This window comes from Sitophilus oryzae, unplaced genomic scaffold (assembly GCF_002938485.1).
Source record: "Sitophilus oryzae breed Bouriz unplaced genomic scaffold, Soryzae_2.0 scaffold_499_pilon_pilon, whole genome shotgun sequence".
Classification (NCBI taxonomy): domain Eukaryota; kingdom Metazoa; phylum Arthropoda; class Insecta; order Coleoptera; family Curculionidae; genus Sitophilus; species Sitophilus oryzae.
In genome coordinates, this window is record NW_022147083.1 from 1,372,377 (window position 1) to 1,387,555 (window position 15,179).

The 15,179-nt window shown below is 33.8% G+C and overlaps 1 protein-coding gene across 3 annotated transcripts in view; it reads left to right on the top strand.

The window, feature by feature from the left end:
* LOC115886809 (beta-1,4-glucuronyltransferase 1) overlaps window positions 1–13,819 on the top strand; it is a 92,504-nt gene extending 78,685 nt beyond the window's left edge. For all 3 annotated transcript variants that reach the window (XM_030906099.1, XM_030906100.1, XM_030906101.1), the window contains exons 6-8: window positions 438–612; window positions 1,163–1,316; window positions 13,555–13,819. In XM_030906099.1, coding sequence (XP_030761959.1) covers window positions 438–612; window positions 1,163–1,316; window positions 13,555–13,758 — 533 coding nt within the window. In that variant the 3' untranslated portion in view covers window positions 13,759–13,819. The remainder of the gene's footprint in view (window positions 1–437; window positions 613–1,162; window positions 1,317–13,554) is intronic.
* The last annotated feature ends 1,360 nt before the right edge of the window (window positions 13,820–15,179 follow it).

Sequence of the window (15,179 nt, forward strand, 5' to 3'; positions counted from 1 at the left end):
ACCTGCAATGAACCAAGGAGTTCATATAACATTCATCGATCTACAAAAATCATATGATACAATGTCAATAGTAAATTTATGGGAAGTATTTCACGAATCCAGAATTAACTCAGCTCTGATACAAAATCTTTCTCCGTGAAAGAAAATCACAAATAAAAACGGTCAACGGTCTCTCGATTATTTACATTTATATTAACATCACATATTATACTGGAGCCTGTTTCATCCAGCTATACAATACTCTATTTGTAATGAAGCTTAAAACTTATTACAGCGTTCTTTGTCCACTTTTTTTGTTATGTTCTAAGAATGTACGTTTTACTGATATCAATATGGAAGATGTTCTTGCTATTTCATCGGCTACTTAAGACGATTAATCTTAATATCTATAAATTGGTACTTTGCACATCTCAGTATATAATTTTTGTTATTTTCAGACACCCAGAAATGTGATGGCAAGTGCGCCTACGTAGTGCCAACTTATGAATTGGACGAAAGAGTATTGTTTCCGCCAAATAAGACTGATTTGATCCGAATGGCCAACAAGGGCCTAGCCAGGCCTTTTCACCATAAAGTATTTATTTATAACCAATACGCTACCAACTTTACAAGGTAAACTTTTTTTTTAAGTCTTTTATCGTTATTGTTTTTGTTAATTAGTGTTAAATAAATAGTGTTTAAATAAATTGTGACTTTCTATCCACACGGAACCGACGAAAAACGTAACAATATTGTCCCAATATTTATCTTTAATATCCAATATTTATATTTCAGAATGGGGCAATATATTTTTTATGTATAGAATTAATATACTAAATAGGCCGTTAAATAATAATCTGTCTTTCCTAACATTTAACCAAGATGTGTAAACATTATATTCAAGTAATATAGCTGTATTCCTGTATTGTGTATATGAGATCATTTTTTAAATACCATATTATGGTATTAACAAACTGATGTGTCTTAACCTTGTCTTACAATTGTCTGCATATTTGCTGCTGCGAACTTGGCCTCTGGCAGGCTTAGTCCGCTAAAGGCATGATCTTGCCCACAAACGCAAAGATTTCATCCAGAGGTTAGGTTTGGGTCCGAAGGCCGGACCCGCAGGCCGGGCCTTTCCGGGTATGGGGAGCTTTTAACTCTATGTTATTATTCGTTTCAGGTGGCAAAGTTACAAGGACCCAGATGAAAAAATTAGAATAAGTCATCGTGTCACCAATTTTGAATTTCTTTATGAGCCTTTCTATATTGCAATCGATACAGTTCCGCCACACGACGAAAGATTTGTAGGCTATGGGTACACCAGAAATAGTCAAGTGAGTGTTAAATTAAAGTACTATCAGAGAAGATATCGACAGACGGCATTCAAAAAAAGCAGAAAATTCAAATTAATATACCTTTTTTATTTTTTTAGGAAAAAAAAAACACATTTTGTATGTTGGTATTTTACTGTGTTATTTAGTTACTGAATAGAATGAAATATCACATGTCAACTTTTGAAATTTCCGCTTAAAAAAATGTAATTTAAATTTCAATCTAGAGTACCTAGCCTGTGTTAAAAGCACAATTTCTTAATCAGGAGCATTGGAAAAATATATTTGATCGTCTAATGTTTTTCGTGCCCTGGCCAGCTAAAAGATTGATGCCATATACTAACATACCAAACCTCGTTTTTATCTGAAAAATTAATAAAGTGATAGGGGTGAGCCACTTTTAAGGGACACCCGGTATACTAGGTTTAGGTTAGAAACCAGAGACCAAATTTGCCAGAATACAGAAGATATTAGAGGTCAAAGCCTTTATTTCGAATTTTTATTACGATTGCATTAAATTTATACAATATTTACTCTTAATTATGTCCCCGGATTGTCTGTACAAGAGGAAAATTGTACAGGGTGGCCCATCGAAAACGTTCCGCAAGACATAACGGCCAGGATATTTTTTTTTCAAACAAACCAAAAACACGTCAATTTTGTTTGTGAGAGGGACAACTTTTGCCCCAAAAATGATTGCAAAATCTTCAACCCTCTAAGCGGGGGTGTCATCCCCCAACTTTTCTCAAATGGGAAGGGCAGTCAAGTGGCGCCGCAATGAAAAGAGCTTTCTATTCTCTATATTTCCCCGCTTCGTTTTTGAAAATCGATCAAGTCATTGAGAAAATTAGAAGGATTGAAATTTGAAAAGTTTATTTAAACATTTATCAGAGTAAATGATAAGGATAAATTCCTTCGACCAATTTGCTTTTTTTTCTTATCAAAAACGAAGCGGGGGAATATAGAGAATAGAAAGCTCTTTTCATTGCGATGCCACTTGACCCCCCTTCCCATTTGAAAAAAGTTGGGGGATGACACCCCCGCTTAGAGGGTTGAAGATTTTGCAATCATTTTTGAGGCAAAAGTTGTCCCACTCACAAACAAAATTGACGTGTTTTTGGATTTTCTGAAAAAAAAATTACCCTGGCCGTTATGCCTTGCGGAACGTTTTCGATGGGCCACCCAGTATATTGTTTTATTAGGAGTAAAAATGATACTTTTTGTGTCGAGGCTGTACGTTTGACATACAGGTGAGACACAAAAAGTCATTTTTACTCCGAATAGAACTTCCTTGACATTTTGTGCCTCGGCTGTGTCAACCAAAAAAAGTGTCATTTTTACTCCTAATAAAACTATATACTATTTTAAACAATTTTTAATGTCCCAAATGGTATAAAAATACCGTATGATCGATTAAATACGACGTCAGCGATGAGCGATGGCTATGGAATGACGATCGATGACATTTCCCATATAATTTTACGTATAAAATGACAGCGATCTTCATTTCATAGCCATCACTGACGCCGTTTTTATTCGATCATACACGGTATTTAAAAGTAATACCTTGTATATAATTATACAGGGTGTCCCAGAAATAAGTGCCTGTCCCAGAAATAAGTATTTTTACTGGTAGTATAGTTCAACCATAGAAACACGCCTATGAAGTTTTTTTTCGCCAAAAAAAAATTGAAAATTCGGAATTTTTTGAAAAAAATTTTGAAATTTTTTTAGTTTTTATTTAAAAAACATAATTTCTATTTATTTTTTTTCTAAATCAATTTACATGAAAAAAATCCAGAAAATATCCAGTGGTTCTCAAAATTTTAGCAAAAAATATTTTTTTTTGGAAATTCTCAAAGTAAAAAAACTCCGTTATTTTGGACTTATTTTAAAAACAATAAAGAGAAAATATGTTTCTTTTATCGAGATCTACCACCCCTTAAAATACTTGCACTTATTTCTGGGACATCCTGTATATATTAACATACCAAATATATCGTTTTCGAGGGGTGTCTCACTCCGTCAAAAAATGTACACGTACTGCCAAAATATCCTTCCACTGCTAAGCGACTGCCAATGACTATGAAGAAGACTGCCTCTGACTGCCATGTAATTATTATAGGTGACTGCCATAAGACTGCCAATGGCTGCCAGCGACTGCCAAGAAAATGTACAGATAATTCCAATAGTGAGTTACCACTAATTGAGAAAATACACCACAGAAAATAGTGAGACAACCCTCGATCGTTTTTTTATCTGAAAAATTAATAAAGTTATAGGGGTGAGCCACTTTTAAGAGACACCCTGTATACTAGGTTAGAAACCAGAAGCCAAATTTGCCAGAACTCACGAAATAATAGAGGTCGAAGCCTTTATTTCGATTTTTTTTTAGGATTGCAATAGATTTATTACAATATTTTTTTATTCTAAATTATAGTACCCGGTTGTCTTTACAAGAGGACAAACTCCTTTATTATTGACATTTGGGCAAAAATGCATTCTTCATAAAGTTTTTGCTTCTTCTATAATATAAAATGGTTAATCCCGTTTATACTTTTCCAAATTTCCATATTGTTTTAGGCGTTTTAGAGAAAAATTAAAAAACATGAAAATATGGTTGAATTTTTAAATTTCATTCATATTTTTGCTGTTTTAAAATGATATAGAAGAACAAAATTTATTTAGTTCAATGCTACGGAAAGAGTAATAATAGCAGAGATAATAGTTGTTATCGGAAATTGTGACACTTTAACAGCAGCAAAAAATATGACATTAGTCAAAGTCTACTATTATATAAAATCCTTAAGTGACTGACTCCTGACTCACTGATTAATCACGATCCTACTCAAACCACTCAACGTAAGAAGCTCAATTTTGGCATACAGGTTGATTCTAGGGTGTAGAGCAGTGATTCCCAAAGTGGTCCAGGTGGACCCCCAGGGGTCCACGGGAGACTTGCTGGGGGTCTACGTAGGCGTGAACAAAAAATGGGGGTCCATAAGATGTTAATGGGGGTCCACGAAAATTTATCTGCTTTCAGATAGTAAAAATCATCGAATGTAAGCATAAAGCTTTTATAAGGGCCTACGTTCGGATTGTTTTGTCACACTACTCTAAGCAATCCCTTTTAATCCGGCACACACCTGTTACTGACCAGTTACTTACTGAACTCATGCGTAATCAGCCCAATTTCGTGTACAGACTTGCAAAGCGCTATCACTCGCCCGACAATGCGACCCGCTTGTCTCATGGCACAGAACTTGATCACCACTAAAAGGAAGCTCTTCATGCCAAAGGCAAGTACACCCAGAAAACGTCTTCGGCTATGGGTTCAGGAAGACTATCAGAGGCAAAACTCGCAGAGAAGCTAATTTTTCGCCCCGGGATGAGTATTAAGTCCGAGGCATCAGGAAAAATAAATTTAAAAATCAATGACTCAGAGATCAAAGGTTTCGAGGGGCCAACTATCAAATTTTGCTTACAGAAATGGGGAAAAGGCTGGGGCTCCCAAAAGTATTAGTACTAGTCGGTTGATCACAACGGCCTGTATAGATAGGTAACTTAGTAACTTACAGATATTTTAATTGTCCTCTTTTCGATTTGAAGACAAACACAGCACGTTTTATTCAATTGTTTTTTTTCACGAGAGAAACACTGCCTCTCTAAAAAGGCCGAATAAGCAATATTGCAGAGCAATTAATTTTGTAATTTTTCTTGCAAATAAACTACTAATTTTATAAAACAGTAATTTCATAATCATTTTAAATTGGTTTTGAAGTAACTATTTTATCAAAAACTATTCCTTTTCGGAAAGAGCGAGCGGTGCGCGGGCGACGGGAAGAGCGACGGCTTGACTTCGATGCCAGTTTTCAATTTAAAACAACTCAACCGCAGTCAAAAATACGCAAAGAACGGAGCGTCTGTTAAATCATTGATTTAATAAAATGTTAGTTTCTTCAACCATGGATTATTTGGTAAAGCTAGACTTTTATTTTTTTCCTACACAAATATGATCAGTATTCGATACTGAGTACACCAATTTTTATTTATACTATTAAAAATTAGTGGTAAATTATGTACTTTAAAATTGATACCGTTTGTGAAAACGTCTGTATTTTGTCTCAGCGGTTTATTAGTTGGTCCTTTACAAGCCGTAATTCTATTTCCGCGTGCTGACAAAGGCTGCGGTGTGATACCTATATTCAGAAAAAACTTGATTTACTAAAACATTTTTTTACAGGTAAGGTAACTGACACGAAACATGGCTTTAGCAAAGAAAAAATGTCGGCTGAGTCATCTCCACAATTTGAAATATGGTATTTTTCCATCAGAATGACAAACAATTGCCCATGTGCCGATTATTCAAACCAAGTTTTGGAGCCCAAATACTCTAGGAAACCCTGAAAGCTCATTGATCGTCAAAAGGAATTGAGTTGGCATATAATACGTAAAGAATTGATGGCGATCTTTCAAACCATTCAGATAAGAAAAATATGGAAAGAGGTGGGCACCATGCACAGTATGTTCAATTCAGACATCTCAAAGTAACGATGATGGCTTGCGGGCATCTTGCACAATATCTCATTACTTATAGCAAAAATCTGGAAAAACGCACACTATCGGAGAACAATTAATTTTACCCGCTGTTGAAGAGGTTTTTAAAAACTGTTTGCACAAATCTCCATTTGTACGTAAAAAAAGAATTCCATTAAGTAACAATACTGTACACAGATGCTTTCATGTCATGAGCTCTGACTTCGACCTAAGCCTGGTTGTTCAATCATCCTGCAAAAACCCAGGGTCCTATACAACTGAACTCAGCGTTACCCAGTAATACATACTACTATTGCCAAAGTGTCCAATTTATATTGAGGAAGAAATTCACGAAGAATTGCTATGTCGAGCGCTTTGCAGACCCTTCACTAAATCCGAATCAATATCACCATCTATTGAGTAAGCTCAGTCACGGAAACCTCTGATCCCATTTACGCAAATATATTTCAGAGGCTTGCAAAATACGGGCTCCTGCAATTGTCGGGCGATATCATTGGGTGTGCAAAATGAATTCTTCATCTCACATTAGTACAACAGGACTTAAAGCTATTCATTGCGTATATCCACCGACACCTTCGACTAGCAAAACATTTATGTGACAGGTTGAACCAATCTTTTCAGTTTGTAATAAAGAAAGGAGAATATAGTAGACTCTAGTTTGTTCCAGGTGAATACGAGGCTAGCTGCTCAATCCTGCGACTTGGCATCTGAAGTCTTCCAACGACTGACCCATACTGAAGTACTGGAGATTGGCGAAAGGTGCATCACTAGATGATTTTAACTCTGTTAGTTTCTGGCCCAGTATTGGTTCCAAAACAGTAGAGTTCCAGATTTAAATAGACAATCTTGATGGAATTGCTCAAGCATGAGAATTGCGTATTTAGATCAGGTTCACTGGATCAAAAAATGCTGCAAATTTTAACCGTTCAGTCGACAAGCTAACAGCCTGAATTGAAAAAAACTTGTTTATATCTTCCAGAGGTAAGGTGGGCCCTGCATCCAGGGCGATAATCGCGGGATGGGTTCAGTCGGCTTTTGACATCCGCCGGTATAAATTTTTTCACCCGGAAGCATCTTCGATCGGCAGTGGCATCAGCTAGGCAGGATAATAACCTCAATTTCCAAACTTTGTGCAGGTAGAATCCATTGATGAGGATATTGGACCTACAGTCAACATTTAAACACTATTTGCATGATGACTTCAAAACCAGGTTTGAAGATATACTGACGATGGATATACCACCATGGATCATAATCCATATGATAACAGAGTTTGTTTATGTTGTATTATTTGTAGTGAATTGCTCGAGTTTAAGTTACTTTATTCGGAGCTGAAGGTGATATTTAAGAAGCAACCCAAGGTTTTCGTTTCGTTTTATAAGAGTTTTGAGATTTGTTAACTTTGCTAATAAGTTTTATTACTGTTACTACATTAAGGAGAAAATACAGACTTAAGTACAATTTACTGTCTCAACTTATTTTTCTTTTGACCATTCACAGTACGCTATTATAACCAATCTGTCGTCAGAATCCAAACACTTCTCACAAGGGTCAAGCCGACGGCACAGACCCTAAAATAGAAACGTTTTTCCCCCGAAGGGTTAAAAACGAATATTTTAGGTCTTGCCTAGGCTTGACCCCATTAAGTGCTTGACGACTTACCTTGTTGGAAGTGTACTGATGTCACACAACGGCTGGCGCGCGGCTGGGAGCCGTGAGATGTCGGAGAGCTGTGGAGGGGGAAGTGAGAGATGCGCGCTGCCAACCGTACTAGACGACAAGGGAGGGGCAAAGGGTAGGTTTAGGATGAATATTCCGAGGTAGGGTTAAAAGGGTAATCTCACACAAGGGTCAAGCCTAGGCAAGACCTAAAATATTCGTTTTTAACCCTTCGGGGGAAAAACGTTTCTATTTTTGCTGTTTTAAAATGATATAGAAGAACAAAATTTATTTAGTTCAATGCTACGGAAAGAGTAATAATAGCAGAGATAATAGTTGTTATCGGAAATTGTGACACTTTAACAGCAGCAAAAAATATGACGTTAGTCAAAGTCTACTATTATATAAAATCCTTAAGTGACTGACTCCTGACTCACTGATTAATCACGATCCTGCTCAAACCACTCAACGTAAGAAGCTCAATTTTGGCATACAGGTTGATTCTAGGGTGTAGAGGTTCGATAAGAAGGGAAATTCCAGTTCCAAGGGGGTGAAACCAACCCTCAAATATTACAATATTTTTTATTTAAAAAACGGTCAAGTTTCCGAAAAAACACTTAAACACGTATATTTTATTTTGTTTTTTACATATTTTAAGATTTTTTAAAAATGTATACAGCGTGTTTCGAAATTACGATCAAGCGCTTGACGTAAAAAGCTGATTTTTGGAAAACGGATTAACTTTAGGGTGTAGAGGTTCGATAAGAAACGATTTTTCAAAACTCGAATTCTAAGGGGGTGAACCACCACTCAAATATAGGAATATTTTTTATTTAAAAACCGGTGAGCTTTTCGGAAAAACTCAAACACGTATATTTTATTTTGTTGTTTTACATATTTTTAGATTTTTTAAAAATGTATACAGGGTGTTTCATAAAATATGACCATTGAGTAATCACGGTTCTGCTTAAACTCTTGACGTTTAAAGCTGATTTTTAGCAAACGGATTGACTGTGGGATTGACTGTGAGGTTCGATAAGGAGGGGTTTCTCGATTGTTTTTTCTCATGCTGACATAAATGTGAGAAAATTTTATCCAGTTTGTATATGTTAATGGAATTTTTGCTTTGCTTTATCATCACTACAAATGATTAATTCGACGCGAACGAAGTCGCGGGTACACACCAGTTAATAAAAACCATCTATAAAAGAATGAAAAGGGACGACCATAGAAACGTGTTTGATTTTTAGGACTTCCAGGAAAAATTTTCTTCCATATTTTCATGTTTTTTTTTACTTTTCTCTAAAACGGTATGGAAATTTGGAAAAGTATAAACGGAATTAACCAATTTAGAACAAGCAAAAATTTTAATGAAAAATGCATTTTTCTTCAAAATGTCAATAATAAAAAAGTTTTTCTTCATCCTACTAATACCGGTAAATTGAAAAATCGGTAAATTTGTATTTTAATGCTTAGTCAAATCCATGTAGATCAGGGTTGCCACAAGCTACACAATGGGCTCTTTCACAAAAAATTAAATACCCAATTCAAGGACAAAATCTGAAATAGAAGACTATTTTCAGTATATTTATCCAAAAAAAATAGTTTCACGACATTGAATAATTTTTTTATAGGCCCTCAAAATTGCTTTAATTTGAAATAATTTTAAAGCGCCAATTGATGACGTATGAAAAATACACCCAATCACAATGAAGAGCCGTACTCGTGCGCCAGCCAACAACTGGCAACATTGCGATTTGATTTGACCAGCACTACCTCAACTCAAGGCCAATCAACATGATATGGGCAAGGCAAATATGGCGGCGAAGGCAGCGCATTATTAAATTGTTTACCTTTAACCTGAAAAACCGTTAGAGGTTTCTTGTTCCGATTGCATACCAGAAATAATTAATTATCTCTAGTTTGTTGTGCTTCTGCAACACGTTTGTTTAGTTCTTAGTGTTCAGTGCATGGTGTGATCAGAAAATTGTGATAAAATAACACACAGTTTAATAAAAATCCAAATAGACATTCCACATAGAGAACTTCAAACTTTTGTGCTTGTCGTACTCCTCTATTATAAATTATTTTAAGGTAAGAACTAGAAGTATTTATCAAGATATTACACCTAAATGAGTAAAAAGCCTTCGCCGCCAGTCTGCATAGTACTTTATAATGGTTACTTACAATAATCAAAAGATAGGTATTAAAGAACATAGCCATAATGTCACGATTCTTCAGACATGAAGAGACAACGAAGAAGAAGAAGAAGGTATTAAAGGGTTAACATTTTATTGTAGCATGCCTTTTACATGCTCTGTTCTAAATTGTCACGGGAATTATAGAGGGACTCCCAAGGTTTCTGCTTTTATATTCCCCAAAAATGACGAGCTTTATAAAAAATGGCTGACAGCTATTAAAAGAGATAATTGCACTCCTACTAGTAGTTCTCGAGTAAGAAGTGCATTAAATATGCCTCAAAAAGGCTAAAAGCCAAAGCCTCTGTGACCCTAGTGAGGATGTAGTTATGGCTACTGCTTACACTTACCTCACTATAAGTAAAATATTGGAAGAAGAATCAAGCTTTTTACATGAAAAAGATCACAGAAAGATATTGACAACATTGACATTTGAAAATATAAATGGCCTAGATGTAAGTCTTTTTTTAGGTCACAATTGCCCCTCACATACGTCAGAATTTATTATTAAATCCATCTTGTTCAGAATATCAAATATTTTATTCGTCTTTACCACAAAGACAATGCCCTATGTAAAGAGAAAGAGTAAAGAAAACTAAGCTAAGCGCAAGCTTTACTTACGAACCCCCAAAAATGTATTTAGTTTTTTTTTCTATATAAAATCTTGAAACACATATTATATTTTTTTATTTATCCTCACCTATTATAGTTTAAATTTATTCCCATTTGTGTAATGCTGCAAAATATAGAAAAACATTCCATATTTTTTGACCCAAGTCAGTGCAGATTATAATTCGAAGAGCATTTACCAAGGCTTTTACTAAGACAAGTAACTTCCTATACTATCCATAATAGTATATATTTATCAAACGTTCAGTAAATTCTAAACTATGGTAGGTAAGCGTTTGCAATTGAATATTTAGTTTATATTACTTTTTCTGTCATATATTTCTGGTTATTTCTTTTTCCGATGATTTTGAACACCCTATATATGCTACTTCAAGTTTGAATATTTTAACACTACCTATTTTCTGAGAAAGCAGACCTTTTTATAAAAATTAACTAACTGATGTTTTCATAAAAGCCTTGTTTATATATTCTTTAAGTTGCCCAACCGACTAGACAAAATGTGCTGCCAACTGGAGGACAAATCGTGAACCTTTCGGGGCGGAGTCAAAAATATCGATTATTTTCGTTATTTTCCTCAGAGTAATGTAATAACATAGCCCAGGGTTTCTGCGAACTTTAATAGTGATCAGCTGATTAAGAAATTTAAACGAAACTTTTATTTTATTGTAAATTGTGGATTATTTTTACCTGTTATTTTAAGAATTCTAAACCGTATTAACAAAGAAATTATTATTTCGATATGTTGGTACATTATTTATAATTTATGATAATGCTAATTGCTGTTAATTAATATTTAAAAAATAGTTACATACCTATTTTAATTTGATTTAATGCAGGTTTATAAAAGAATCATTTCATTCTTAGATTATTTTATTCTAAATTGAGTGCTTTACGAATTTTATGATATTTTTTTGAAAACATGAAACTTTTTACATTTTTGATGCCAACTAATTGGCATGGTATTATTGGTATGGAAATTAGCCAAGAAAGAAAAGAATTGGCTATAACTTGTAATTTTTCGAAAAAACATATTATACCTATATCGCTGAAAAGCTTAAAAATGGCGCTTTTATGAAGTCATGGCCAACTATGGTTTCCATTTAAAAACATAATGTTTGTGTCATATGTCAAAAAAATGACAGGCTTTAGAAAAAAACAGAAAACACAAACTCATTAGGTATGTGATTATCTACAACTTTTATCTGAAAAGTTTTTGTCTAAAATACCGTATGATCGAATAAAAACGGCTTCAGCTATGGCTATGAAATGACGATCGATGATATTTCCCATATAATTTTACATAGGTATAAAATGACAGCGATTTTCATTTCATGGCCATCGTTGACGCAGTTTTTATTCGATCATACGGTAGATTATAATGGAATTAGAGAGAAAGTTTTAAAATAGTCAAAATTTTTTTTTTCGAAATATCTAGTAAGCCTTGAATTTCTCCGAAAAATCCGAAAGGCGCATATTTATGACCCCACAAAACTGCAATTCTTTCCCCATTTAACCGACTCTCTATCTCCAGTCTCCAGTAGTTTCCGAGATACCCATAGAGAACATCGTAGGAAACTCACCCTGTTTAGTATTTAGAAACTAACTATTATTATTATTTGACTAGATTAATTTGATTAATAAAACTCTATTAATTTAATTTAAAATAAATTTGATCAGATTTTTTCTTCGTATATTCTACTACCAAAACCAAAATTATATGATAACGCACTTTTCAACGAAGTTGAAGGAAGAGATATAGTGTACCTATCACAATACTTAATAGAATTACTACAATTAGAAGAAAAACAAAAAGAAAAAGTACCCAAATACCTTCACCTACTACTCATCTACAAAATAAACTAATATAATCCCCTATAAAAACACTACACAACTACTTCTTCACTACTTCAACCACTTCTACACTGAAAAAATTATCAAACTTACTAATTAATCAAACAAAAAGAAAAAATAACCAAATTATCCTTTCACCTACTACTTAACTGCAAAATAATAAACTATAAAAACACTACTAAACTATTTCTGGTATTCTACACTAAACATTATAATTAAACTTAATAAAATTAATCTAATTTTACACTACAACCACTACAACTACAAAGAAATAACATTTTTTAAAACTAGAAGAAACAGAACCTCGATACGCGCAACCAGTATAATAGATCAAGCGGACAAAGAATATAAAATACTTTAAAAATGTGCATTCAGAAAGAAAAAATATCTCGAAAATTATCTAAACAAAATTTTTTTTTTCTTATCAGTGAAAAGCATCGGCCTCGTCGGCCTTGCGAAATTTGTCGGGTATTTACAATGGTCGAATTGTATAATTACCAGCTTTTATAGCATATCTAATAGACAAAAAGTATCTGGTTGATTAGTAACCAATTGGCACAGTCCGAAAATTATCGATTTTTATTTTCTCTGTTTTTATTGGTCGCTTCAAAATTTAGAGTAACAAAAAATATTTTTCTGTAGTAAAAGACTGTGAAATACGCCCCGCCATCTGGTGCTTTACATCCATAAACGTCTTAGGTTGAGCTACTTTAAAAATTCATATACAAGGATAAAAGTAATAATACAAAAAATTCCATACTTATGTGGAGAACTTTAGACTCCCTGTATATTAAAAAATTAGTGAAATATTACATAATCTAAACCGACATTTGTGTGAAAAATGTCTATTTGGAAATAAAACATGTTTTAAAATACGCGCCAAATAAAGCACTTCTATCTCCGCCATATTGGAAAAGGTTGAATGGCCTTGTGTGGAGGTGGTGATGGGCCAGCATGGTGGCCCGGCCGCGGCCCTGTTGCCGCTTTTCAACATGCCAGGTGTGACGTATTAAAAATAAAGTGCGGATTTTTATTCTGGGCTTTTTTGTTTTTATTTATTTTCTTAAGAACGACTTCAAATTTTTCGAAAGTGAGATAGCAGAAAATTCTAGAATTAACTGCTTTATTCAATTTTGCTAATTCTTAAATATAGTGAAAGAGCCCATTGTGTACTTTGCTACACATTTGCTTCAATGATTACACAGCTGTACCACAATCGCCTTGATCTACACATTTTGAGAATTTACATATTTTGTATAAAAAATAATAGCAAAACAGTAAATCAGCTGACAAAAGCTATTTTTTTTATTAGTTAATTAAGTTATCTAAGCAAAGTCTACTTCTAGGTTTACGAGATGTATGTAGCAGGCTACGAATTCTTCGTACTCTCGCCGATTTTTACGTGCCATTGGGGTCTTCAAGTAAAAAGGACGCGTCCCCCTTGGAGAGAACACCAAAACAACCAGAACAGAAAGCAATTCGACAGTTTCAAAAAAGAAATCTTTGCACGATATAATAAGGATCCTTTACATATGATGTCACCAAAGTAAAACGATATTTTATGATTTTTGTACGTATTTGTCTCGAAAATAAAAGTTTACTTTTTGTTAATGGCTTGTTAATAAACATATTATCTTTATAATATACTTGTATGCCAAAATTTTTGTAGAAAACGATTTAAAGTTAAAATTTTGCCAAAATCAAAAAATGCAAGAATCCCGCTAACAGTAATAAGTACCTAGGTAGCTAAACGACCAGTCAGGCCTATACGGATAGAGCTAGTGGATCCCTATAATGGCTCCATTTAAACTTTGTTTCGAAAATTTTCAAACATTTTCTCGTCCAAAATCGAGCTTTTTTGGCTTATTCCAATTTAAAAGATTTTTGGGCGTGTATCGATGCAAATTAATTAGTTAAATTTTTTAGTATACACACACAGATAACACATAATCATAATTATGTGTTATCTGTGATACACAGTTCGTCAAAAAAGTATATACAGGATGAGAAAAAAATTCTTAAATATATAATATGTTTATTTTTTTAAACTTTGATGCCCGGATAAACAAAGCGGGTATACCAACAAAGCACCTTTATACAGAGGTAAATTGTATTCAATGAACTTATTTTAGTAGTTCTATATCTACGGAATATTGGGACATCCTGTATATCTCTGGCATTATCTCTGGTAAAATAAATTTCATATCTGAGTTATTTGGCCATGATTTGGCCCACCATATTTACCAACCATAAAATTTATAATAATTTATAATTTTCAGAATAACTATAATATTATAAAAATAGGTAGCTATATTATTTAAAACTATTCGAAGTGAGATGAATATTTTTAAATTTAATTTTTTTGAGTTCAAATATATTTTGTTTTTGGGTTGAAAACAATGACATCGAAATAAATTAGACCCGGCGACTTACATTTTGGCGAAATCCATCATTGCCTTAGAAAATTGCATGTATGCCAAATTTCCATTTCGACCGCATTTAAAAGGAAATCTTACCTACGTATACGTACGGGGATAGCTAACTCACATTGTAAACCAGGAATTCCAAATATAGATTACGTACGTAGAATAATACTTTAAACCGATAATAGTTAAAGGTAGCCTAGTATCACAAACTACTCCCAATCAGCATTAGCCGTTATTTAAATCTTCTGTAATTATAATTTTTAGATTTTAAGAAATTTAACATAAAACAATCGACAACGTCGCAACGCCAGCTGATACTGAAAACGTACGCATTTTACTATCTTTACTCCTAAATTCAGGCAGCCAACAAAACATCCAGTTCAAATTCGTTCATAAATTGCTTTACGGCGTTGCCAATGTGTTGTGGTTTTTCGAAATATTTTATGAGGTGATTTCCAGATATTTTAGTGTTTTGTGGTATTATTTTTAGTGATTTTATTCAGAAACAATAAGACAATGGTGCGAACTTGCTTAATTTGCAAAAA